This window comes from Schistocerca americana, chromosome 4 (assembly GCF_021461395.2).
Source record: "Schistocerca americana isolate TAMUIC-IGC-003095 chromosome 4, iqSchAmer2.1, whole genome shotgun sequence".
Classification (NCBI taxonomy): Eukaryota; Metazoa; Arthropoda; class Insecta; order Orthoptera; family Acrididae; genus Schistocerca; species Schistocerca americana.
In genome coordinates, this window is record NC_060122.1 from 101,053,807 (window position 1) to 101,081,514 (window position 27,708).

General features: G+C 39.0%; 1 protein-coding gene across 1 annotated transcript; it reads left to right on the forward strand.

Annotated features, from left to right (window-relative positions):
* LOC124613254 (aurora kinase A-A-like) lies at nt 1-24,568 on the forward strand. Its single transcript, XM_047141944.1, has 6 exons — nt 1-317; nt 919-1,110; nt 1,194-1,328; nt 1,437-1,595; nt 14,578-14,809; nt 24,225-24,568. Exons 1-6 carry the CDS (start codon nt 229-231, stop codon nt 24,321-24,323), a joined length of 906 nt encoding a protein of 301 aa, XP_046997900.1. The 5' UTR covers nt 1-228; the 3' UTR covers nt 24,324-24,568.
* Nucleotides 24,569-27,708: the final 3,140 nt, after the last annotated feature.

Sequence of the window (27,708 nt, forward strand, 5' to 3'; positions counted from 1 at the left end):
ATTTTAAAACGGTTTTCGGTCAGGTGTTTTTGGAATGTAGAAGTACTTCGTAGTGTGACAAGTAAGGAGTGAGACGACGCAAGATATTCAACAGGTTGTACAGAAGTAAGCCAATTGTGCAAAACAGTCGTTGCCTGAAGTCAAAAGACCTATGAGCTAAGAAGATCCATAATTAGGAAACGAATTCGTCACCACGTTATGAAGAGATAGTATATATTAAAGGAAGACATGGAGAAGACAGCGGGAATGTCTGCTCGTAATGCACCAAATGTAGGTCTTAGAACAGAAGGAGCAGCAAAAGATGCGCGGTCCAGCAGGTAAGCTATCTATTTCAGAGAGAGACTCCACTTCCTAGGTTTAACATAAACTATGAATTGAGTATTTATGTAATGAGTGACGATCAGCGTTTACGCTGGTGTTTAAACGTTTCAGCAGAACTTTTTGATCCCCAAAAGTAACGGCCTAAAAAATTTCTGTATTTCTTATTCTGTATAACGCCATATACAGCTGTTACTTTGTGAATTTTCTCAGGATTGGTTAGAAGTAGCAAAATTTGTACGCTATTTTTTTCATCGCGTTCTTGGCAACAGACTTCATTTACCCATTTCTTCCTGTTTCTATCGAGAATTGGTGCGTGCTATTGATGGTAAATGAATAATTTTGTCATTCTTATTAGTAAGTGCAGAAAACTTGGTTGTCTGTGCTAGCAAAAGTGCTGTAATCACATGAACTGTCTGTCATATTATATTGACCTTTTCTTACAATGTTAATAAAATTCTAGAAGAATTGTTAAACTGACAATTATTCGTCTTTTTAGTTTAGCAAATTACACACTTTGGACTACCCTCCCTCCAGTAGATGCTTGGTGAAACTAGTCAGAAAGTAAATTATCTATCAAATAATAAAATTAAATTTCAGCAAGACCTGGACATTGTCTGATTTTGAAATTGGAAGAGCACTGGGAAAAGGAAAGTTTGGAAATGTTTATCTTGCTAGGGAAAGAAGTTCAAAATATGTAATTGCACTCAAGGTTCTGTTTAAGTCTCAGCTGGTTAGTGCAAATGTTGAGCACCAGCTAAGAAGAGAAATTGAAATACAATCACACTTGAGGTAAGTTTAAGGATGCAATGATCATACACTAAATTTTCAGTGTTAAGTTACATTTGTTAGTTAATGTTTCTGAAAATTTTTAGGCATCCGAACATTTTGAAACTGTACGGTTATTTTCATGACGAAGCAAGAGTATACCTTATTTTGGAGTATGCTCCTAAAGGAGAGCTTTTCAAGGAGATAAAATCACAGCCACAACAAAGACTGGACGAAGTAAGGTAAGCTTCATTACAATGCTAAAGTATACAGATGTACATTATTTTCCAAAAATTGATATGCAGAGTTTTGTTCTGCAATATTTTCTCAGAATAAAAAAATTGTTACAGAACAGCTACCTACATAGCACAGTTGGCTGACGCTCTTCTCTACTGCCATAATAAGAAGGTAATTCACAGGGACATCAAACCAGAAAACTTACTTATCGGCAGTAAAGGTGAATTGAAAATTGCAGACTTCGGCTGGTCAGTCCACTCACCTCAGTCAAGGTGTGTACAGCTCAAGACTCTTTATTGGTATATACTTTTAGGTGACTGCAGTGTATTGTTAACTAACTAATGTAAAACTGATTTGATTTTGGACTTGGTAAGAGGCACGTGTGGATTTTGGCATTCACTCTGCATACATTTGTACATCATGTGTTGCCATTTCGATGCTTATTGTTAAGATCAGGCACTGTGAGTGCAGCCAAATAGTAGGCCGGGCTTCAAAATTAAACTAGTCACCTAATATAAATACTGTAACTCTTTAAAGAATCATTAAGAAATGGTTTAAGAAACATAATACAGTCGCTGGTTCCCTGTCAACAAAATGTTAAAACTGAAAAATTTATATTTGAGGCATTCAGCAGGCAGGCACATAAGAGTTAATATTGCCAAGCTTTCAGGCACTGTACCACTTTTCGAATTAACTAATGCAAAACATACATGTGCCAAAGTAATACTTTTACATTTTCCAGTAATTAAATTATGTAGAAATGTTGAGATGTAGTGTTTTTATTTCAGAGATCTGAAATTAATCCACACTCTAGCCAGACACTTAATGTAATCTGGCTGTGAGTGTCGGAAGTTTCTGTACAACCATTTGGGTGACTGCTGTTGCTTTCTACAGTAAAATATCATGTGATGTACATTTGTCATATAGCACAATGTTGGCCTTCCGGATAGCTGTGCACATTAGTGTCTGCTTCTGGGAGGGGGAGGCAGTCTGGCCCCGATTCAATTCTGCCTGGTGGACTAATGATGAGGACCGGTGTGCTGGCAAACTTGGATGTGGTTTTTAGGTGGTGTCCCACGTTCAAATAGGTGAATAACAGGCTGGTACGCAAGTCCCATTTTGAATATGTGCTACACAAACATTTCGAAAAGTTTCTTGATTTGCACATAGAAGCCACTCTAGACACACAGTTTGGGTACACTGATTCCTCCTCGCTGGTGAATAAGAAACTGTTTCCTGTAAATGTTTTCAGTAGCTAATTATTAGTGTAGTTCAATGCTTAAATAATTCGTACATTTTGCTGTAGGTATATAGAGCTTGCACTAGCACTCTAGGTTTTGCACTTTGGGTTTGATACGAGTGGCGGATGTATGGGCAAACATGCAGTGATATAATTATCTACTACTTATACTTCCTTTGTTGACTAATGATCATGACTGAAACATGGTAACATGCACATGTGACAGAACTTGGAAAAGTTCATGACTCAGACAGAACGGACAAAAATTCTATCTGCAATACATATTTTAAAGTGATGTGACACATTTCTGCCGAGGGTCTGAAATCTTTGTGGGGAGAATGATGGCAATGGGAAAGAGTGAAGACTGAACTAGTGTTTCAGTTACTCGTCACCTTTGGTACTTGACTGCAGGCAATAGCCATGCCACTGTGTGTTCCACTTGAAAGAAAAAATAAAAAAAAAAACATTATGCTATCTATTTATATACTTTCAAACAAGACCATAATAAACTCCTCCAAATCTCATCGAACAGTGACCCACAACCATATCTCCACTTGGAGAACAATATTTAATGCTATGGAATTCCCACAGTATGAGATTACTGAAAATCTCAAGTAGGAAGCCTTGCCTTAAGTTATGAAATGAAAAATTTAACACAATTTGATTGTCTGCTGCGACTGACCTCTTAGTACGCCCTTCAGCCTTCGCTGGTGCTTCAGACTAGAAATCTCTTCCGTATATTGATCCATTTGCCAGAGAGAACATTATTTGAATGATAACAAAAAACTGTGTAAAAGGTCTGTTCAAAAAAAAATTCCGGAACATTCATAATTTCACGCCAATGGTGTGTTGAAGTGAAATGCAGTTGGCATTCCTGCACACACTTATGTTTAATCAGTAACTGCTGGAAGTTGTATATTGAGTAGAAAGTTATCACTCAGTTAGCGAATTTTGAGATGGCAAAGTTGGAGGAAAAAAGCATGTGCGTTAAATTGTCTGACTCGAGAAAACCTTTACTAGGGTTGCCACAAGTTCTGGAAATTGGGAAATCAGTGAAGGAAAACTCTTGTTTTCTTCTCTGTAACTGAAATGGTTTGTTCGCTGAGATGAGATGTCATGCATTGTCGCTAGCTGGGTGCATCAGAGTATGTGCACTGCTTCCCTACTCCCTCATTTCTGCTGCTTCTCCTCTTCCTGCCACTACCTCAGCTTGCAGTCAGTGCTACCACCATTAGTCGCCACCAGCCTAGCAGCTGCCAACAAGAGGCAGGGAAGTGTGAGGAATGGTTTGTTTGGATCTGGTTCTCAGAGACTGACGCAGCATGTGTGGATTAGTTGTCAGAGGTCAGTGATTTTTTTTTTTTTTTTTTTTTTTTTTTTTTTTTTTTGTGTGCTCACACTCCTTTTTTGACAAAGGCTAAAGCCAAAAATTTAGTTGTGAGAGTATTTTCTACATGCCTGTCTGCGGCGCAGTGTCCGTCTGTACTACAGTGAGTTGCTACCTATCGTCTTTTAGTATTGATTCTCAGAGTATTTGCGAAAATGATCTGTTGTGTGGATTGATCAACGCTCTCTCATTTTATCAACATGCTGTCCGTGGCACGTGAATAGCTGGTTACAAGTGTGAACTTCCACGACAGGCCAAAACCGGTGGCCATTTCTGCAGATATCTCTAACGGATCAGGCTTGCCGATCTGAAGCCCATCATTTCTCACTGATGTGCAAGGCCTTTTCTGTTGGATCTAGTCTCACCGATCTACCTGCAGGCCAGGTCTGTTTGTATGTGGCATAATGCGGTCCAGATTTTTGTGATTTATCTGAGAACCCAGGATGGCGGTGCTCCTCGGCAGGCCAGGGGTCACATGTGATGGATTTCAGGAACTGCGACTGTTTCACCGCAAGTACATTGTACAGTGCAGCATTTGATACACCTTTTATTTGTGCTAGTGCATTTCTGCACCTCGAAAATATATATTAGAAGGTATGGACGATAAGAAGAAAACTGTGGCAGCCTTTGGTGGTTTGTACGCTATGTACTTACATATTTCTCAAAAGAAAAATCTTACAATACCAGTAAAGTAATAGAATTAACAAGGAGGGTAATAAAGGGTAATAACTGACAAAGAGCATAGTAGAACAATGATTTTATTGGTGGTCACCTATAGTGTTGGTTTGCACAACTCTTCCCTGGCTTATACATTTATTTCAAAAGGTCTACCTTTTTTCTCAGGTTATTTCTGAAATCGATGAAGGTATTTTAAATCTGTCTTGTGACTCAAAGGAAATGCAAATTTTTGTCACCGAATGTGTTAATTTTATTGCACCTCCATCTTTTTGCAGCACAATAAATTACATGCCAGCCAAATTACTATCCAGATTAACAGTTTGCATAATTGTATACAAATGTGTAAATGCATTGTTAGTTGACCTTGATAAAACTCTCTTGGTACTTCCTATTTTCAGGGTTCCTTGTGTATGTTTCCTCTTCAAATATTGATTCTTGGGAGTTATATATATATATATATATATATATATATATATATATATATATATATATATATATATAGACACACACACACACACACACACACACACACACACTCTTACAGAACTGAGTGATGGGATAAGCACATTTCTCATCTACAAGTTTTTGGGCCGATTCCACAGTGTGCTGTGCATTGTCAAGTTCATGCTTTGTTTGAAATGAAATTTCGTTTTCTTATGTCTTCACATGCTGTTGCACTGTTTGAAATTATGGGACCATCCACTGATTCCCTGGAAACTACTGCAATCTGTCATGCGCAATTAATTGTGCGTAACGTGATAGAGCACTATCGTGTACAGTCTGATTTGTACTGAGCATTCTTAAAATGCGCAAACACCAGTTTTTGTAACATCGTGCGCCTTGTCGTCCTTTGTATATTTGTAGTTTCTATTATGCAGTTCATTTTGAGTAGACTTATTTGAAGTCTGTTTATAATTGTTTTATTTGGTATCCTGCAGATGATCTTCCATGTACCTGCTCCTTGGGCAATGGTTGTCCTTTACTAGATTTCACTATTGTGGCTCCCCGTCCAACGAGGAAGGTGAACTACATGGTTTGACATCTGTTTCAATATCAGTTTCACTTGTTAAGCATGTACTGTCGTCTTTGTACTCCTCATGTACATTGTCTACACAGTAGTGTGTTTACAACACCACTCATTCCACTGACTCACCTTGCAGAAATGCTAAATTGTTTTGTCACTTTGCAAAATTCCTTCTGGGTTCCTTTCTGACAAAATGTCAACTTCGGCAACGGTTGTTCTAGATAGAATGCAATGTCTGCTTTGTTGATCCTAGGCCACTGCCCAGCTTTGTATCAACACTGTAACATTGTTGTGAGTTGCTCGTCGACTAAGCAGTTAAACTACTTTCATAGCCTTATACTGTGCTCACCATTGGACACCTCCAGTCCCACCCCCTACTGCTATTAGCAGCCAGTATTGTGGTTTCAGTGGGGTGTCAAATGCTACAAGTTGTCTGTGTGTCTGTGTGTGTGTGTCATTCATTCATTTTAATTGTTCTTGTATTTTTAATTTACTTGACTTGCCTATGAGGGATATCATTCTACATTTTAAAGACTCAATGAGGTTTCTGGTGCACCATGAGGGGATCAGGTTGGCCACAGGTGCTTGTAGGACCAGCTCCACACCCAGTGTCTGTGCTGAGGATCAACAATGATGTTTAGGATCATTGTGTGGTATGTGCTGGGGTCACTTGATATGGAGCACTTACAACCCCAAATCCAGGATTTTAACTGCCTGTGACCATGATTACCGCATAGGCCAATGATAATTTTAGATTTAGCCAGTACAGGAAAGGTTGCACTCCTGCATGTGTTTTAATACTTAATTTTGTGCCATTTTAATTGAGCACCATAGTGCTGCAGCTGTCGTTGTGGATGGGTCAAAATGGGGGGACTGTTGGTTGCTCTTTAGTTTTCCGTGATCATGTTCTCAAAGTCGGACTGCCTCAAGACTTTGCTGTCTTAGACATGGAGAGATTGGTCTTTGACATAGAAAAGTATGCAATCTTGTGGGCACTGGAGCAGATGAGTGTGCTTCCTGTGCCAAATTTGTTGTTTGTTCAAATTATGAGTGCCCTTCACTTTGTACAATGCTTGCCTGTAGCAGATAATGTAGCCCAGAATATCCAGGACACTGTCCTTCAACTAAAACAGGTTGGGAAGGAAGTGTCATTCTGCTGGGTACCAAGGCACATGGGTACTGCGGGAAATGAAAGGGTGGATGTAGGAGCCAAGGAGGCATGTGAAGACACTCGGCTATTTCAGTGTGCTGTCCCCCTGCATACTATCACCTTGCTGTTGAGGTAGTCATGTGTCAATGGGAAGAAGAGTGGCTGGAATTGACTGATAAGCTGCATCTAGTATAGCCTGCTGTGGGGCCGTGGAATACCTACTTTTGGCCAGAAAGCCGGGATGAGATTCTGCTTATTCTTCTTCTCATAGGTCACAATCCTCTGATGCATGGCTTCTTGCTACAGTGAGAGGGTCGTCCAGTGTGTGGTGCTTGGGGCATATGGATAACAGCATGCTTCATTTTTACTAGAATGTTTTATTTTCGGATCTGAGGGCAGGGGCATATTTGCCCTCAGTTTTAGGTGACATTGAAACGAATATGGTAAGTTTTAAGATTTTGTTATGTGTCCAACTTGTTTCCAAAACTTAATGTGTTAACAGGGTGACTGTCTCACCTGTGTTTTTTGTAAGTGGTCTGCCAGTCACATTTCCTTGCACTTTTCTTTTAAGTCTTCTGTCATTTTACTTTGATTTTAAACCCAGCAATGGCACCTTTCGGCCTTCTCTGTTGTATTAAGGCCTACAAGAGTGATTGTGTGGATCACTGCAAGTGGGGTGGCAGTGAGTGAAGAAGTCTCATTTTATAGATTTCATTATTGTGAGATAACAAGTTTTTATATTTTAACCATTTTAATTTCTTTTAATATTTGTAAGGGTGCTGACAACCTTGAAGTCAGGCACTCATAAGTTCAAAACGCACTCTTCTCCTGACATCAAACCAGTTCATTATAAGGTACTTCGGTTTATCCAAAGGCCTCCTTTACTTTCTTATAGGCCTTTCAATAGTCGTGCATGGTTCTATAGCCACGCATTTCTCATCTAGACATACTTGCTTTACCAGTTTACAGTTCCTGTCACTCAATTTTTATACATGTGTAGTCCCTTTTTCTTGCTTCATTTGTTGCAGTTTTTTATTTGGGTTCATTGTCTTGTGCGTTAAGCAAGGATTTCACTGGACTTTGTGTTTTTTACCTATTCGTCATCTGCTGCCTTCGCTATTTCATCTCCCGAAGTTACCAATTCATCATCTCCTGCAGTCCTTCCCCCTGTGGTGATCAATTGTTGTCTAGTGCTGTTTTCAAAGCTCTCAAGAACCTTTTTTTTATTTCAGTATATCTAGGTACATTTCTTTAATTTCCTACCTTTATGCAGTTTCTTCAGTTTTAATGTGCCATTCACAACAAAGTACACACCTCCATGCCCCTCCCCACCCCCACCCCCCTTTTGATTTTGGAATCTGTTTGACAACTGTATAATCAACGTGAAAGCACAGAGCCTTCCTCCATGATTCTTAAACCAGGTGTTAACTATGATTAAATTATTCTTTGTGCATAATTCTACCAGCTGACGTCCCCTTTCATTCATATCCCCCAGTCCATGTTCTCATACTACTTTTCTTTCTCATCCTTTTCATACTATCAAATTTTAGTTTCCCATAAGAATTAAATTATTGTCTCCTGCACCTATCTAAATAATATATTTTTACATAGGGTAACATGCATTGTTATAATTTTTTCATTTGAAGACTTTTGTTGGATGATTAACCTGTGCTGCTGTATTCGATGTTAGCTTTGTACCTGTCTTGGCTATTATATATTCATCATGATATTTATAGTAGCTTCCAAGCATTCTTATTTTCGCATTAATTATTAGACCACTTCTTGCATTATCTGTGTTTGATTTTATGTTCATAACATATACCCGCATGACCAGAAGTCCCGTTCTTCCTGCCACTGCACTTAATAAATTCCCACTATATCTAACTTTAACCTATCCTCTTCCCAGTTTCAATTCTCTAACCTGTATCCTCAATTAAGGGATCTCTAACATATTAAGCTCAGACCCCGAGAACACAAGTCAGTTTTGCTGCTTCTCATAACAATGTCATCCTGAGCAGTCCCATGCTGCAGGCCTGAACATGCTGTCACATCATCCGTGATAGCAAGAAGGCAAGCTGGGACTTATTTACTAGCTCTTTTAACACCTTCACTCCCTCCTCCAAAGATTAGAGTCTAATTCGATGGTTATCTGGTGCGCCTAGCTTCTCCCCAATCTCTGGGCTCACTGTGGCACATGATACCTTAGTGGCCCCAGTAGCAATTTCTAACTCATTGGGTCAACACTTTGCTGAGATTTCGCTCTCTCCAAATTACCCGCCAGCCTTTCTCCCGAAGAAATGTGCAGCAGAAGTGCGACCTCTTGCTTTCTCCTCTCACAATAGCGAAAGCTATAATACTGTTTTCTCCATGTGGGAACTCGCAACATGCAGTCTCTTCTTCTCGCTCTTCTGCCCCGGGACCGGCTGGTATGAACATCCAAATGTTGCTGCATTTATCATACAATAGTCTGCGCTACCTACTTCACCTTTATAATCAAATTTGGACCGACTGTACTTTTCCCAAAAGATGGCGGGAAGCTAACATCGTTCCTGTTCCGAAACCTGGAAAGGACAAACATCTTCCCTCCAGCTATCACCCCATTTCTCTCACGAATAGTGTATGTAAGGTTTTGGAGCATATGGTAAATTGCCGTTTAGCCTGGTGGCTGGAGTCCCGCAGTCTTTTAACACCTGCCCAATGCGGTTTCCAAAAGCGTCATTCTGCAGTTGACCATCTTGTCGCTCTCTCCACTTACATCATAAACAATTTTCTCAGGAAACTCGAAAGAGTAGCAGTTTTTGATCCGGAGAGAGCATATGATACCTGTTGGAGAACAGGCATCCTCCGCACACTGTTCTCTTGGGGCTTTCGAGGTCAGCTGCCCCTTTATATTCGTGAATTTATGGCAGAGCGCACATTTAAAGTGTGGGTGAACACTACTTTCTCCCATACTTTCTCCCAAGAAAACTGGGTACCCCAGGGCTCCGTGCTGAGTGTTGTACTGTTTGCCATTGCCATAAATCCAATTATGGATTGTCTCCTTCCTGAAGTCTCGGGCTCCCTCTTTGTGGACGATTTTGCGATCTACTACAGCTCTCAATGGACCAGCCTTCTTGAATGATGTCTTCAAGGCTGTCTCGATCGCCTCCACTCTTGGAGCATCGAAACTGGCTTCCCCTTTTCTCCCAGTATGACAGTTTGTGTCAGTTTTTGGCATTGTACGGAGTTTCTTTCGCCTCCCCTACATCTAGGCCCTGTCAACATTCCATTCGCGGACGTTGCTAATTTCTTGGGTCTTATGTTTGACAGAAAACTGCGCTGGTCCTCCCACGTTTCCTACCTTTCGGCTTGCTGTCTGTGATCTGTCAACACCCTCTGTGTCCTGAATGGTACCTCCTGGGGAGCAGACAGAGTGGTACTTCACCGCCTCTATCACGCTTTAGTGCGCTCGAAATTGGACTATGGAAGCATAGTTTACTCCTCTACTTGGCCGTCTATTCTTCAGTGTCTCGACTCTGTCCACTACCGTGGATTGCATTTAGCACCTGGAGCTTTTTCATCAGCCCTGTGGAAAGCCTTTATGCTGAGACTGCTGAACCTCTGCTGTCAAATTGGCGAGCTGTCCTTCTGAGTAGTTATGCTAGCCATCTGTCTCCCATGCCTGCTAATCTGGCCCATGACATTTTTTTCGACGACTCCTTATATTTAGGGTATGCAGGGTGCCCTTCCTCTCTACTACCACCAGGAGTCCGCTTCCGTCAATTGCTAAGTTCTCTTTCCTTCCACTTTCCTAAAACTTTCTCGACAACTTGGTACAACACTGCCTTGGCTCCACCCCCGGACCTGCCTGTTCCGTGACCTTTGTCAGTTTACCAAGGATGGTACCCCCTCTCTCATTTATCATCGGACATTTGCTGCTCTATGCGCACAAATGAAGGGTGCCACATTTATTTACTCTGACGGGCCAAAAACATCATTTGGTGTAGGGAGTGCCTATATTGTTGGCGACACCCCTAATAGATTTCAACTTCCCAACCAGTGTTCGTTTTATACTTCGGAGCTTTATGCTGTTCTCTAGGCTGTCCAATACATCCGTCGCCATCAGCGGATACAGTATATTATATGCTCAGATTCGCTCAGCTCTCTCCTCAGTCTCTAAGCTCTCTACCCTGTCCACCCTCTGGTCCACTGGATTCAGGACTGCCTCCACTTGCTCCACTTGGGTGGGCGTCTCTGTGGCATTCCTCTGGATCCCAGGACACGTTGGTATCCGTGGAAACGAGGCGGCAGATATAGCGGCCAAGGCTGCAGTCTCTCTTCTTCAGCCTGCTGTTCGCATGGTTCCCTTCGCTGATCTACAGAGTGTTTTATGTCATTGTGTTGCTCTTTTATGGCACGCACATTGGTCTACACTTCCCAATAATAAATTCCGGGACGTGAAATCTCTTCCCTGTGCTTGGACCTCTTCCTCCCGACCTCGTCATCGGGAGGAGGTAATTTTAACTAGACTCCGGATAGGGCACTGTCTTTTTTAGCCATCAACATCTTTTAAGTGGCAGTCCTCCCCTGCTTTGTCCCCACTGCTCTCAACTGTGGACGGTGAGTGCGCCTATTTTACTCTGTTACGTGTCCGTCTACAGCTGTTGCCTGATATATTGTCCATTTTAGCAGATGACACGTGCTCAGCCGATCGCGTTCTCGAGTTTATTAGTATCAGTGAGATGATGTCAGTCATTTGAAGTTCTTTTTGGGGACGAACAACCCTTCCTTCTATAGTGGTTTTCTAAGCTTCTCTTATGTTTTTTAGTTTACCCACTTTTTTGATTTTTGCTCCCATTGCTGCTGATTTACAGTTTGGTTCTTTTGCTTTTTCCTAAGCCACAGACCGGCGCTAATGACCGAAGAAGTTTTGCGCCCCGTGTTAATCATCCAGGCTGTTGGCTTTGCAACAAAGTAGCTATAAAATTTGGAAACTATAAAATAAAAATGATAAACAAAAATTTGTCAGGTTGACAAATTACCTACCGCAAAGTGGGCATAAGGCATAAATATGTTTTTAAAATGACAGTATCTCTGTTCCTGTTGAAGTCCAAAATTACACACAAGAGCATGTGCCTTTCCAAATTTCATAATTCTCAAGTGAGTAAATGAGATATTGCAAGTGTTCTGAAGTGGGAACTGCAGTAGAAGTTCATAAATACATAACTTAGAGACGTTGATGCTGCTGGCAGTGGTTGAATATGATAAGTCTTCATTTTGATTCACAGCAAGTTCTGGAGTTTGCATTTGTTATAACACGTATGTTGGACAGATTTTATAGGTTTTAAAAATAAATTTAAACATTCATGTTACGCAGATTCTTCTTTTAACTGTTTATCCTTCCAACTTAATATTAGCAACTGCACTGACTGACACTTCCTTCAACTAATGGCTTTGCAACCCCCTCTTTGGCCTAATATTGTCCCTTATATAAATTCATGACAGTGTAGACTTATTTTTGTATTGTTACAATTCAATTTTTTTATAATGTACAATGAAAACAAGGGTGATCAAACTGGCTTAAATATGACAATATATTCAGCAAGAAAGAATAGTAGATCTTAAGCAAATTGTTTTATGAAGCAGAAAATGTTTTTGGGATAAATTTCATAATATAATTTCTTTTGACAATAAATTTACAAATATGTAAGATTTCATAAAAAGCAAATTGCTATTCTAATTACTGAAAAGAGCATGAACTACAATCTCAAGTCTGTTTTGTACAAATAAAGGTGCTCCATTTTGTGCTGAATATGAACTAGTAAAATTAAATTTCATTACATGATGATAATATTGTGCCTTCATCTTATAGAATTACAATTAACATTTTATTTTGTAAACACATTCTTATTCTCATGTCGTGATACAATGATTACAAGAAGTTGAAAATCACATAACTGCAAATATGCTTAACATGTAACAAAGTTACAGCATATATCATGACCTCTTGTGTACTGCCATTGCTGCAAGTTGGTCTGTAATATTCACACACACACACACACACACACACACACACACACACAGTGCATACACAAATAAATCTGCCATATTATGGCAGATGGGATGGTGCTTTCATACACTGTAAATAATGGTGGAAGTATGTGAACTGTCTGCATACGTCTTATGACACTTACCACCGAACATTGCTCTTACAAGGGAACCTAAAGGACTGCTCTGTCATCTTTGGTTTTCTTCATACTGATTGGATTTGAAAGTCAGTTCCTGGGCATAAATTTCCTAAAGCAGTAAACGGAAATTTTCAAGATCCTGCTTGAAAAACTTGCATTTGAAGATTATACAATTCTGAATTTGAAGTGCTGTTAAGTAAAAATATTTCAAAATGACTGATCTTATTGCTCTCAGCTTACGGCACAGCACAAGTCTTGTAACTGCAAAGACACTAGTTCAAATTTCACTAGTTTTAACTCTGTCTTCCTTTTATTTAAATTCTATAGCTATGAAATTGGTGTTAGCAAATATTGAATCATAGCTGTTCAGTAAAAATAACATCTATCATTACTTCCATTTTCGTGTGTTTAATATTCACAGTAAATTTAAATTTGGTTCCAGAAAACTGGATATCAAATAGAAAATAAAATACTTTTTTATGTATAGGTACTGACAGTATTGTTGTTGCATGTTGTTATTTTTTTTTTTTTTTTTAATTTTTTTTTTTTTAAAAAAACAGTAATGTTTCATATCTCTATAATGAATTTTAATTTATTGTCATGTGATTAGTAATGTTGTTGTGGTCTTCAGTCCTGAGACTGGTTTGATGCAGCTCTCTATGCTGTGATTAGTAATAAGAAATGCAAAAATGTTAATTTTTATTGAAATTATTATTAAACATTTAACTAAAATTTACTTTTCTGAAGAACTGTCGAATCTGGATAAAATTGAAAAGAAAATTCTTTTAGTGGCACTCAATGACTTCATGACTACTAGACGTTTATGCTCTGCACTCTGCTAATGTTGAGTTATGATAGTAACGCAGAAATGTTTGGTACTTAAGAGCACTCAGAAATCTTCAGAGGCCTTCTTTAAAGTTTTTGGGAGCTGCTTTGTACTGCTTTTTTGGAAATTAGTTCCGTAAGTACGAAGAAATTTGAAGTGGGCAGAGCAGTCCCTAAGGTCCCCCATGTTAGATGTCAGAAACTTTCTTGAGGCAGCACTTACTAGAAAATTGTGTGTATAATTTGATTTGTAAATTTGCTCATTACTCAACACACATCCATTGCAGTGGAGTTTCTGCAATCTGGTCTCTCACAAAATTTCAACTGTTAACACTGTCATTTAACTTGCGGTGTTGGTGTATTGTGCAGCAGCTTACTCGTGCAAAACAACCATGAATTAATGAATGGGATATCAAGGCCTGTCAGTGGGCTGTTTAATATTGCCAACTGCACTGGGAAACAGTAGGTCTGTCTCTTTTTCGCAGATCTTTATCTAAAGGGCAGTCAAGGGATATCAACTAAAGAGGTATTTTAATCGTACTAAGGCTTGCATAGTTAACGGTATTCTTAAGCTCTTAATTGAAATCCTCCAGATTCTAATATTCGCTGATAAAATTATGGAAGGCCAAAGCAATAGGTTCTTCGCTCAACAAAAGCATCATTTACAGTTCAGAACAACATAAAATTGACAGAATAGATCACTTTTCAATGTACTTTCAGTTTCAGTATGATTCTCTCTAAGAATTTGTTTGAACTGTGGTTTGCTAACTTATTCACTTTCAGGAGGACTACTTTATGTGGAACACTGGATTATCTTTCTCCTGAAATGGTCAAAGGTCAGCCTCATGATGAAAATGTTGACTTGTGGAGTCTTGGAGTACTTTGCTACGAGTGTTTGGTTGGCAAACCACCATTTGAATCCTCTACCTACGATGACACGTACCGCAAAATAAGCAGAGCCCAGTATTCATTGCCACTTTTCATTTCAAATGATGCAAGGGATCTTATCGCAAAGGTAAACTTACTTAATTATTAGGTTGAATAAGAAGTGTCCTTTTAGTATAGGAAAATTGTTTTTCAAATAGTAAGTCACACAGCCTCATGGCAAACAAGAACTGTAAATTCCCTTGATCTCTCATAAACAGCATTATGTCTTCTGAAGTGGTAACACACCTTGCATTCCACAGTGGGAGGATATTTGTACAAACTTTATAGCTGAAGTGAAACAAAGATACTTGTTGAACATGTCTGTATAAATTCTTACACTATAGTCAGTTTTAAATTAGTTCTTAGTTGACAGTTTATGGTCTGAAGCTGGTTCTCTCCAACTAGAGTGCTCGATGTCACTCGCAAATCATTCGCCATTGCCAAACTGCAACACCAAATGCTCAGCTGTGTACAAAATGCGCGGATTTTGTTACCGTCATTGTGTGTGTGTGTGTGTGTGTGTGTGTGTGTGTGTGTGTGTGTGTGTGTGTGTGTGTGTGTGTGTGTGTGTGTGTGTGTGTGTGTGTGTTTTTCGTGTGGTTTGTCATATCTGATGGAATCCAAAAGAAAAGAAGCAGACTTGGGATTCGGGATGCAAACACATCAGAAAAGAAAGCTGGGCAAGGAATTGCCTTTAAAGGACAATCGCGATAACTCGTGTGCAGTGTGCTGGAATACCTTGAGAGGCAGGCGGAAAATAGGGGCCCTCTCTTAGCGGTTTCCAAAGCAGTCGCGTGCAGCAGCCGTGGTTATGGTTAGTGAACTGACCGTACTTCGTATCAGTAAAGAGAAATAAGAGATTGAAATAAGCAAAGCAGGACTCTTGTCGTGTGATTGCAGTCTTTCTCGGCGTATTCCACTGATGAATTCTTCTTGGGTTATCAACCGAGTTATTCCATTGTCTTGTTGCAACGTTTCAATGAGTTTCGTACTCATCATCTTCTGGCAAAGATGATGGGTACGGAACTCAATGAAACGTTGTAACAAGAAGGCGCCACCACTCGGCTAATAACCCGAGAAGAATTCATCAGGACTCTTGTCTTCATATGCTGGTCAAGAAAAGAACTATGCAGAAACGCGTAGCAAATCTAGATGCTTTCGAACAAGACGCAATCTGGTGTCACAATACAATAATCATCATAAGAGAGATTGCTGTACATTAGATAAGCTTTAACACAGCGTGAAATTGTACTTTTGAAGGCAGCAGATACACGTTGCGACTGCTTCTGCAGACTCTCAGCATGAAATATAAAAATATTTCTGGCCGTAAAATGTTGACGGAATGAGAGGACAGCCGCAGGGCGATGCAGATCTTTGCACAGAATGAAAGATATTAATTTAGAGGACATTGTTTGGATTGATGAAATATGGGTGAATGCAGGTCATACTGTTAACAAAATGTAGGAGTGACAACAAAGGAGAAGGTATGGCACTCCCTACTGGAAAAGGTGGTAGAATTAGTCTTTTGCATGCTGGTACCCACCACAGGTTTATTTCTGGCTGTAAACTACTTTTGAGATCCAAAAAAGAGTACCATGAGGAAATGTTTCACAATTAGTTTTTAAATTGGTTCGAAAATACGTTGTTACCAAGTTCAGAAAATCTGTGAGTACTTATTACAGACAATGCTCCATGCCATTCAGTTTTGAAGGATAAGACTTGGACTATGCCCTCTTGAAAGGAAGACATTATACAGTGGTCACAGAGTTACTGCGGATAATTCTTTGATAAAAGTAGTTATTGGAACACGTCACTTCACAAGCCAGTTTCCAACCTCTTTCATCGAGAAAGTAGCTTACAAACATGGACAGTCATAAAACTATCACCTTGTCACTGCCACTTTAACACTACTGATCTTACTTGGGTGCAAGTGAAAGGATATGTTGCTCACAAAAATAAAAAAAAAATTACTGTGAGAGAAAATGATTATTGTGGGTCTAGAGAATGTCGCTGAGATGGACTGGTGGGGCTGTTGTGATCCATACGAAGTGAATAATTGATAAAGCATGGAATAATGGTCTTCTCGAAGATAGTGTTATGGAACTTGTTACCACTTCCAGCTACTCATCCACTTCGGAAAGTTCCAGTGACTCTAAGTGGTGTCTACCCTCTTATGAACAGAGCAGCTGCATGCAGCTAGCAATTTTATTTACGTACACAAAGAAGTTTCCATACTGTTTAAGAGTGTACAGTATTTTTATGTGCTGTGTCTGTGTGATCTGTGTGTCACGTGTCAGCTCCTGAAACAAGTATGTGGATAGTTCCACATAACCAATGAAAGTGAGAAATCTGTTTGCTTTTGGCACTGGTTTCTCTCTTGTTTGCTAGCAAAGGCTAACTTTAATCACTGTGAACAAAACAAATGTGATGAATAGTTCTGCCACAAGTTGTTGACTGCAGTCTCCTCAGATACATTGGATATCATGAGGTTGTGGTTATGTTAACAGTTCAGTCACTTAAAATTAGTTGACTACAGAGCATCTTGGTTTCCCATCATACCTCAAAACGGCCATCGCCACTATTGCTTCGCATTACATGTAAGACAAAGGGGCCTCAAACTTCCAGTAATATCAATCTGTCATTATACTGACCTCCTTAGGGCACGTATTGACTTATTATAAATATCAGAAATATTGACAAGCAATATTGATGGCCCCAAAAATATCCTCAATGCACATTGGGTGTATGGAGTTGAGCATTGATGGTTTGACATTATTCGCCATTCAGGCGTTGGCGGAGCTTCATGAACCAGCCATACAGATCTAATATGCACTCTTCGTTTTATCAGTTCGTCTTTGAGCATAACACTTCTGATTCCATTTTTGTAGTAGTCTTTTAACAAAAAAGTTTTACTAAAAGGAATATGCAGTAGTCATATTTATCACTTTACAGTGATCAGTTGAGCATTCTCTTGGACGTCGTTTTCTTCTTTAATTTCGAAATATAAGGTTTCTCTAGTAAAGTAGAGGACTGGTGAGGTGGCTGTCAGGAAAGGCCGTGACCTCGCATTGAGTCTATGAAGGGGAGAGGAGAGAGGAGCAGTGAGGGGAATGCAGCATTAGCTGCTTGCAGCAGTGGCGGAAATGTTTCCCGTTAAAGTGACACCTCCATCGGATCAGAAATCATTTGATTTGTTGGCATATTCACGTTAAGAGTTTTACCTGCTACTTATGTATAATTTAGGATTCGAAAACAATGAAAAATGAAAGTAGATAAATGTGCACCTTAAGACACTATGAATCTAAAGACAAAAGCTGATTTTAGGAATCTTTTTGAAAATTGCATTTTTTAGATGCAGCACAGCAGTAATGTTTAGAAAGTGTAATTAATTGTGCCTGATAGAACTGTAAAAGTAACTGTCATTTGTGTTTGATTCAATATCATCATGATCATCTTCACTGGAGGGCATGTTAATGATAACTTCGATGGTCATTTCCATTATTATTTTTTCGTGTCCAATACTCTTGCTCCAGTTACTGCACATTCCTGCAGTATGCTTGCTGTCCTGTACAGTAACTGAAAGGAAAGCAGCATTGTCAAGATTCTGCAGACTTTCCTTTGACATGTCATTAATGACATTGTTCTCCCTGAAATTGTTTTACTTTGGACTATGCCACTTCTACTGGATTTAGATCACAGTTGTAGGGCGGTAAACGCACTACTTTGTGGCCTCTGCTCTTAGAGATTTTACCCACGATGTACACTTTCACGGTTTGTTTTCCTTTATTGTATACAACAGGACCGCTTTCCTCACTGAGTAGTTGGGGTTTATTTGCCCGTCTTGCAAGCACTCTAACTTCGTAACCCTGAAATCATGTTTGAGGCATTACGTTGAACTTCATGCTGTGTATGGCGCATTATCCTTAAAATCACAGAATTGGCTGGAATATTATGAACCACGATCTCTAGAACCTCCACCGCTGCCCCCCCCCCCCCCCCCCTTGCCTTCCCTCCTTTGCCCTCCCCCATGCGCGCTAGTCTCATGAACTTAAAAAAGTTTGCAAGTTGGTGGGAACAGTTTCTTGCATCAGTTCCTGAAATAAACTTACCCTAAAGACTTGGAGAAGTAAGCTTACATTTTTGTTCTAATGTACACACATCAGCAAGTGTTTACGAAAGTTACTTGCTAGTGGACGCAAGCTTTTTGTAATACTTCGCGTCTAGTGGCAGCTTGACATTGGTAGCTATCTGAGATGAAAGGATATCTTTCATGTAGTGCTGATTTTCTCCACTTCTGGCAGCACTAGCAAAATGGTAACCTTATGGTGGCAAAACAGTAGTGGGTCTTGCCATTTACTGCTTATGTGATGGCTGCAAAATAAATATCAGCCTCATCACATTATCTATGTTAATTATCTGAATATAGCATTATACTACAGATACAATTACTTCACAGGTTTCGAAAACATTTTTGGTAATTTCTGTTACTCATAATATCATCAACTGCGATTGCCTCTCCCATTGACGAATTTTGCTTCCTATTTTACATTGTATCAACATTAATAATTTGTCACAAGATAGACTTGTGTGAAAATGGTATGGTATCTTGTTTCTGTGGTTAAGATTTTAGTCAGTAAATTAACATACAGCAACTAGCTTCATTTTCTAGCATTCTAAGGCATATTGCCCCATTTTTGTTGTTTCCTGTTGTTTACCAGGTATAGCTAAAGTTATGACTTGGGCACATATGACTGTAGTTGTTTTTGTGCCCTATAACAAAACGGAATATTATCTTCTTATCGCACTCATCGTGGTGTTCCTCCATCACTGACCTGGTGCGTTTTCTCAGACTGTTAGATCTTTCATGCTCTGCAATTTGTGTACTGATCAGTCATCTCATCTTGCGTACATACACCAATCCACATTCACAGCAGATTTTGTAGAATACTGTGATGTTTAACCTGTTGACTGCATCTTTTGTTGAGCTTGGAACGTCTTTTATTTTGTTATTGCTCCAAAAGATTGGCCCGATCCTGGCTCGGCAGTCGCATTCGGTGACTCCCTGTAGATATTGTAATAGGGCTGTTTTGTACTTCCTTCTGATCTTCCCAATTGCATGCATCCTTTGTTGTCAGTTTTATCTATCATATCCTTTGCATAACCATTCGCTCCAAAATTGGATCTGAGGTTCCATAGGTCCGCTTCGAGGTGTTTGTTATTGCTTATGCTGTGAACCCTCCTGGTTAAAGTGTGAAGAGCAGACAACTTGTGCATAGGATGATGGTGGGAGGTGGTATGGACATACATGATTGCGCTGGTGGCTTTTTTGCATACTCTGTGGCAAAGTTTACCACCAGGCTTAGGTAAACTTCCACGTCAAGAAAAGGTAGCACCCCTTTCTTTTCAGTCTCAATAGTAAATGGTATTTTACTATGCTGTTGAGATGTTGGTGGAACTTCTATATTTATTGCTTTCTACGTGGCCAAATGACAATAGTATCAACATATTGGAGCCAGCAAATGGGGCGTAATGGTGTGGACTGGAGACCTGTTTCTTCAGATGCGTCTATGAAGATGTCTGCAGCAATAGGCAAGGGAGGTGAACCTGTAGCTAAAACATAGGTCTGTTCATAGTATATAGGCCAATAAAGAATGCAGGACTATCCTCAAATATGTTACCAAATTATGTAAATAGCTTCCTCCGCTACTATATAAGATTTGTAGTCTCTCACACACTGCAGCCCAGCTCAGCACAAAGCCCTGAGGAAGGCCATTTACAATAGTGGCCAAAATGTCTGACAGTTTTATGTATTGACAATGTGGTCAACAACTCAAGCATTTTAATGACAGTGACAACAGCTGCGGAAGCTCGTGCTTATGTAAATGTGGCAGTTTGTTAATAGTATCTTTAAAAACTCGCATATTGTACATATAGAGCAGATCCCCCACGAATCATGAGAAATAATAAAAATGTGTTGAAATACTAATGTTTGTAAATTTTCTGTTCGAAAAAGAAAATGGAATAAAGCAGAGTAGTTCACTATCGATAAGTGAGAAAATGAGATTTATCTTTGCAGTAGTGAAGAGTGGAATAAAATGTGTGAAGAATTTTGATTCATGATACAAATGGATTGAAAACTGTATAGCAATTATAATAGTGTGTGGAAGTATAATTCTCAACATTTCTCTGTATTATTTCATTTGTATGATTGATTATGGCCAAGTTTTGCAAATTTAACGCAGTGACTGTAGGTTCACCAACAACAAAAAATATTTGAACAAGCTTTGCTTCCTGTCCAGTGTAGTTTTCAACAGTTTTAGTCTGCTGCTGAAGTTATTTCAATGTAACAGTAGCTATTTAAGCTTAATTAGCCGTAATGTACTGTGACCTGTTGATTTTATGGTATTTGTATTCTACATATGTTCTGTGCTGTTTGCTAGTGTAATAACATGTGTTAAGACAGTTTTCAACATGTATGAAAACCTAATGGTTTTTGTCATAAACATTTATCTCAAACCATTTTCGCTGCAACATTGGAAATAAGCCGTAAGATTTCCTCATCAAAACTATACTGTCTTAGGACAGTTGCCAAGTACTTTGAAAATGACCCAATGAAAATGTGAGCATCTAAAAAGAAACTAGTGGCATTACATTAAATCTAAATACCTATCATTTCAACAGTTCTGCTGTTCAAATACCCTAGCAAAGGCCAAACATTATTGTTGTAAAAGATGCCAGAATAAACTGTGATCTGGCTCATTACTGATGAGTGTGGCACAAACTGACAATCATATAAGATATGGATGATTTAACATTTTAGCAACAGCAAAGCACTTAACATTTCAAAATAATCTGACGGAAGCAAACTGTTTGTCAAACTCCATGTAAATCCGTAGCCTTTGTCATTGGTTATAATGGACCATTCCTTGGTGATACCACAGCAGCCAGCCAATTGTGAGCAAAATGTTTATTGCCCGACCTCATTATTTCCCTACTATGGTAGAAATTTATGCAACCCAGAGAAGTACAGAGGTTTTGTGGAAACATTCTGTACAAAGTTGATCATGTCCACTCATGGTACTTGTCTGCAACAGAGAATGTGATATTAAAGTAAGCAGATTCTGAAACAAATATTTAATGAGTAAGAGTGGTGTGATATTTAATTTGCTTATTAAACCTTTAGTCAGATCACACACTTTCAAGGCAATAAAGATGTGATGATGTTGTGCTATGAGCATTTTCTTGGCTGTCGTGTATCACGTGCATTTGCAATGCCCAGCAAACCGACATTAACAACAATAAACCTTTCATTGTGTGAATGTCTAATGTTCTGTCACACATTGACATGTGGTAAAGGCTGGTAGGAGTCTGAAAGCAGCAGGAAAACATCTGAATTACCGCCAACGACTCCAGATCAGAATATAGACACAGATACTGTTAAAATGTGAGCAAGCTATTTGTGAGACGTTTAAAAGAATTTGAACAAGTTTAGATAGTAATCTACCTTAGGATTAGTTTCTGCCTTTTAATCTACACCTTTCAGCAGCTGTTATCCATTTTTGCACAAAATCGTTACTATTTCCCAAGGAAAGAAAACCAAACATTAGCAGTTGAACGTTTTGGAATACACACTATATGAGCTGAAGAGTGACGAGAGTACTGCCCAGCAGAGACTGAGGAAGGTGAACAGTGCTTTGCTTTAAGCATGTGCTCAACTGCTTTTTCTCGCATGCGCTCTAATGGTTTGGACGACTAAGTGTATGTGCGAACTTCCCACTTCTCTTATACGAGTAAACTTGCTTGGTGCATACAGCCAATCTTCTCTGGATAGCCAGCTTCTGGAATCTCTGTAAACTTCTGTGAAGAACAATGCTATTTACAGGAACCTTAGACACTCTCACCATTTGCGAAATAATTCGGTACTCGAAGAATACTTTTCAATAACTATTTGTATATTTGAGCTTCACAAGGACAAAATTCACACTTCACACACAAACATTTAACTTCTTGTAACTCATATCGTCTCACATTAGAAACAGATTTAAGTCCATTTAGAAAAGAACTGGCTTAACAACCATGTCTCTACTACAAACATATTGTAAAATATGTCTTGCCTCCAGCAAGTCCAAGGTAAGAGTTTTTTCACAATTCAGAATCTGTTATTCTTAAGTTCCTTGATTCTTTCATGTGCTTTCACTAAGACTTCCATGGATCGCCCGACACGTACTTATCGGTGCTGTTAAACCGCCTGGTCGACCTTTTGCTCATGAGTGATTTCACACCTGCACACACAGACAGGTGACGTGCAGTAGGCAGAGTTCCTTTCTCCCACTCACACCTAAAATATCGTGTGTTTGAGATGGTGGAAGGCCGAGTGGTTCTAGAATTTACACGGAAATTCTTGAAACACTACAGTGCTCAGCCATTGTTATGTTCAATCTACGTTAAGTAATATCTGTATATAAAAGTACATTTATCTGCCCTGTTTATACGATATTGATTGAAATCTTCTCCATGAAACTCACTCCGAGCTTAAGGTCTTGAAAATCATTAGAATTGACACCAGTCACAAACTCGACAAGCATGAAGCAATCAATGTAAAAGCTACGATATATTAATAAATAGCAATCTCTTAAAATCCCCTCATATTCCCCACACAATGCCAGTCCCAATCAAACTGAAATTGCCCACAAATTGGCTACACTGAGGATTTGCGAAGTGACACACCAGGTGTCATCTGTAACAGAGCTGCAGCCGATATGATATGACAGAACTGTCTCTGCAAGTGACAGACGTTAACTATAAAGTAGTTTTAAATGGACTATAGGAAATGTCTTAATCAGATGTTCAGCAATTTATTTATAACTTTTGCTATGTGACCTATGGTGTCACATTATTAGCCCATGTGCCACAGATACTTTGTTTTTTCTTCATTTTCGAGTAGTTTGTATCACTACCTTGTTTCCTTTAAATAAACAAAAAAAATTATAGAAGACTGACTTATTATGTTAATGAGAAGGAAGCAAAAGGCTGAGCTTTAATAACTTAATGAAAGACCCTCATACTACCAGACCAAATAACCTTTGTGTGTGTGTGTGTGTGTGTGTGTGTGTGTGTGTGTGTGTGTTAGTTACCTTATTGTTAGATCTGTCCTTTCAGAAACATGAACACCGAGTGGAAGAACGTAAACCAAACTTAAAACAACATGAACTTATTTCCCTGTCCATGAAATAATGAGTAAAAGCTTAATTAAATGGATTAAAATTTATATTATCTTAAAACTTTTTTTACTGGAAGTGGATATTTGTTGGAATATTATATACTTAAATGGTAATGATGATATTTTTCTTGTTCCCTTGTCAGGTTTGGCATGTCATAGTTTGTGGTTTGAAGTAAATTCCTTATATTTTGATAAAATTAAAAATTATTTCCATGCTATTAATGAATAAATCACTGTGCTATAGATCAATGGTTTGAGCTAACAGTCTGTACCTTCTTTGCAGCTGCTTGTGGTGGTACCACAAAACCGGTTACCTCTGTCAGAAGTATTGAAACATCCATGGATTCTTAAAAATGTGTTTACTCAAAAGAATGTAAAATAAGATGTGCACTGTAAGTGCAACAAATGGGACACACCAATCAGTTCCTGTGAACAGTACAGACCGGATATTGATTGGATGTGTGGCACTGAACCTGTAATGAATTACTGTGATGAGCAGAAAATTCCTGTTTATGTGATTTATTGATTATGTACTGAATAACTTTGAAATTTTTGTCATTGTTGTTAATATTTTTCATCTTACTACTATATAATTTTAATTTTGTGATGTTGTATGTATGTATGTTTCCATGTACTTAATGAGACTTCTATTTTCTGGATTAGCTTCCTATGTAAAGATTTTAACTTTCATACTAATGTTTTTTTATATTTGTATTCATGTATGCGCATAGATGTAAGATATTGATGAAATGTATATTTTGTTAAAAGTATTTATTGAATTGTGAGTATGCAAAAGCTGGTTTTAACTTCCTGACTATTTCAATTCAGTGCATTAAAAAACCCTAGCTTTTTGCTGGAAGACAAATGACTTAATTCTTAAACCCTTGCTGCCCCCCTCCCCCAATCCTTCCTCCCCCTCCCCCCCCCCCCCCTGCCCTTGCTAAACTTCGGAAAGTGTTGCCTTAATTTATGGTGAATTTAATGGGAGTTGGAAAAAGATGAACAATTTCATGGTGCAAAAAATAGAATCCTGAAATTCAGATTGGAAAGATTCCATCAATGCTTTTTTTAATTTTTTTTTATTTATTTATTACCCCCCCCCCCCCCCCCCCCCCGCCCCCCTTCCTCTGTATCTACAGACTATTGCATGAAAAATTTATTTTGTATTATGGTCTCCTAGACAATGTTACTGGAATGTGGGATCTTCATGCCAGATTTAAAGGCAAAAAGAAGGTAAAGTGTGCTGGAGAGTAAAAAGAGCAACAAAGTTTAAATAACCCAATAAATGTAACAAGCCTCTGGATTTGACATATTTTTATTATATAATTTTTTTTGTGGATTTGCCTCATATTTGACTCACAGATTCATATACATGCTGTAAGATTGGTATTGCTAGAAACAAATCTAGGGCATAGGCATCATTTGCGAGTGGTTCTTGATCACAAAGTGCTCAGTATTACAGATACATAACACACAGAAGTGGTATCATTAGTTTCTATCAGCTAATTTTTTGTTTAAAGTTGACACTGAAAATATGTGCAAATCATCAGGGATGTAGGCAGCAACTTAACCCAGACAGAAAATTGAGTAACAGGCCAATGTTGAAATGTGAAAAATCTCTTGGTTATTGAAGAAGGACTGGAAAGTTTTCCCTTGTCTTTATTGAGATAACTCTGGAGCAGATTGTTAAATCTCTCAAATTATCAAACTCATTTGATATGAGACACTTCTACAGGAATCATTAGACCTTCACAATTGGTTGCTATGTGGAACTCAACAGTCTGATTGCTCCCTAATAACAACACCGCATAATTTACTTTTATTTTATCAAAGGTGTTTTATCTTGCACTCACCTAAAGCGTTTGGAAACATTGGAATTGCAGAAAGGACGGCTGCTGTGGGAATACGAAGATCAAAAGTATCGCGAATAAACAGAGACTACAAAAAATGAGACTTTCTTAAACTTAAGTTCCCACAATTGCCTTAGCATACAGAGGTTCATTTCAGTATTCTCGCTTTTGGACCTTGCCGTACTTACTGCCAGTAATGTGATCATAATACCCTATTTGCAAAGGGTGGGCAAAATGTCAACTTGGGAGCTGAATGTTTGGGCCACCAGTTCATGAGAATTATTCTCAATTGTACAATTCAGAAAGGCTGTTGCTTCATTTCTACAAGTAAAAAATTAAGTCAGTAACTAAAGTTCTCTAGGCTCACTGCTTACGCTGAATTTGAGAAAGTACCTTGAGCACAACTATTTCTAAGATTTATACTATTTGCCACAACCCCGAAGAAAACTGTTTCCATTGTCAGTGTTGTGGAATTCAGCATACAGTTCAAATATACTTGCCTGGATAGCACAGTCAATAAGTGAATCGCCTATAAAAGGCAAAGGTTGGGTCCCAGTCTGCCAAATGGTTTTCATCTGTTAAGAAATTTTCAGATGTGTGTATTAGGTCTCTCTTCTAAGAGTTGTCATGTGTATTTTCTCTAGTGTTTTAGCAGATACATGCAATTTCGTTTTTGCAGTGTTTATCTACTGATCATGACTTTCACATAACACCCAGCGTCAACGGAAAGTAGCAGTTTGTTTCCCCATCACAAGTAAAATGTTCCTTAACGTGGAATTTCTTACCCATTCAATAGAGCACTCCCAAATTAGTCTAGTGTGATATTTGGTTTTGAATTATGTATTAACAGGGACAGTAAAACATAATACAACTATTAATTACCACATCTCCGTTTCCCTACTTAGCATGGGCCAGAGCAGCACATGATACGAGCTATCTGCTACTGCCACACAGCAGTCCTTTTGTCACTACTGGAGTATTGGATTTTCTGGGTATTTTACTGTCCTTGCTAATACGAGGGCCGTTCAGAAAGTAACCTCCGGTTGATTTAAAAAAATACACCAAGTTAAATAAAAATATTTTAATATATACATCTTACAACTACATCTTTGCACTATTTTTCTACATAGTCTCCATAGCGATTGAGGCACTTATCGTATCTCTTCACAAGCTTTGAAATTCCTTCTGCATAAAAATCACCTGCTTGTGCCTGGAGCCAGCCTGTGACCGCATCTTTGAGCTCTTCGTCGTCGTGAAACCGCTGTGACCCGAGCCATTTCTTCAAATGCATGAAGAGGTGATAATCACTTGGCGCCAGGTCTGGGCTGTAAGGTGGATGGTTGATAACGTCCCACTTGAAGGACTCAAGAAGGGCCGTTGTTCTGCGAGCAGAGTGAGGACGGGCGTTATCGTGCAAAAAAACGATACCGGAAGTCAGCATACCACGGCGTTTGTTCTGTATAGCCCGTCGTAACTTTTTTATTGTTTCGCAGTACACGTCTTGATTAATGGTCGTACCACGTTCCATGAATTCAACCAACAACACCCCTTTGGCATCCCAAAACACCGTTGCCATCAATTTTCTGGCAGAAAAATCTTGCGAGGCTTTTCTTGGTTTGGTAGGCGAATTTGAATGTGCCCACATCTTTGATTGTTCTTTTGTCTCAGGGTTCACGTACTTAATCCAGGTTTCGTCACCGGTCACGATTCTGTTTAACAATGGTTCTCCTTCGTCCTCATAACATGACAGAAAGTCTAATGCAGAGGCCATTCTTTGAGTTTTGTGGTGGTCAGTAAGAATTTTGGGCACCCATCGTGCACAGAACTTACGGTAACCCAATCTTGCTGTCACTATCTCGTACAAGAGTGTCTTAGAAATCTATGGAAAACCAGTAGACAACTCCGACATTGAGAAAC

Bases quoted from the DNA above. Each gene is read 5' to 3' on its own strand.
- LOC124613254 (XM_047141944.1), top strand. From the start codon at position 229: ATGGAGAAGACAGCGGGAATGTCTGCTCGTAATGCACCAAATGTAGGT. The intron at 1,111-1,193 runs GTAAGTTTAAGG...GAAAATTTTTAG, and splicing joins GAAATACAATCACACTTGAG to GCATCCGAACATTTTGAAAC. The intron at 14,810-24,224 runs GTAAACTTACTT...CCTTCTTTGCAG, and splicing joins CAAGGGATCTTATCGCAAAG to CTGCTTGTGGTGGTACCACA.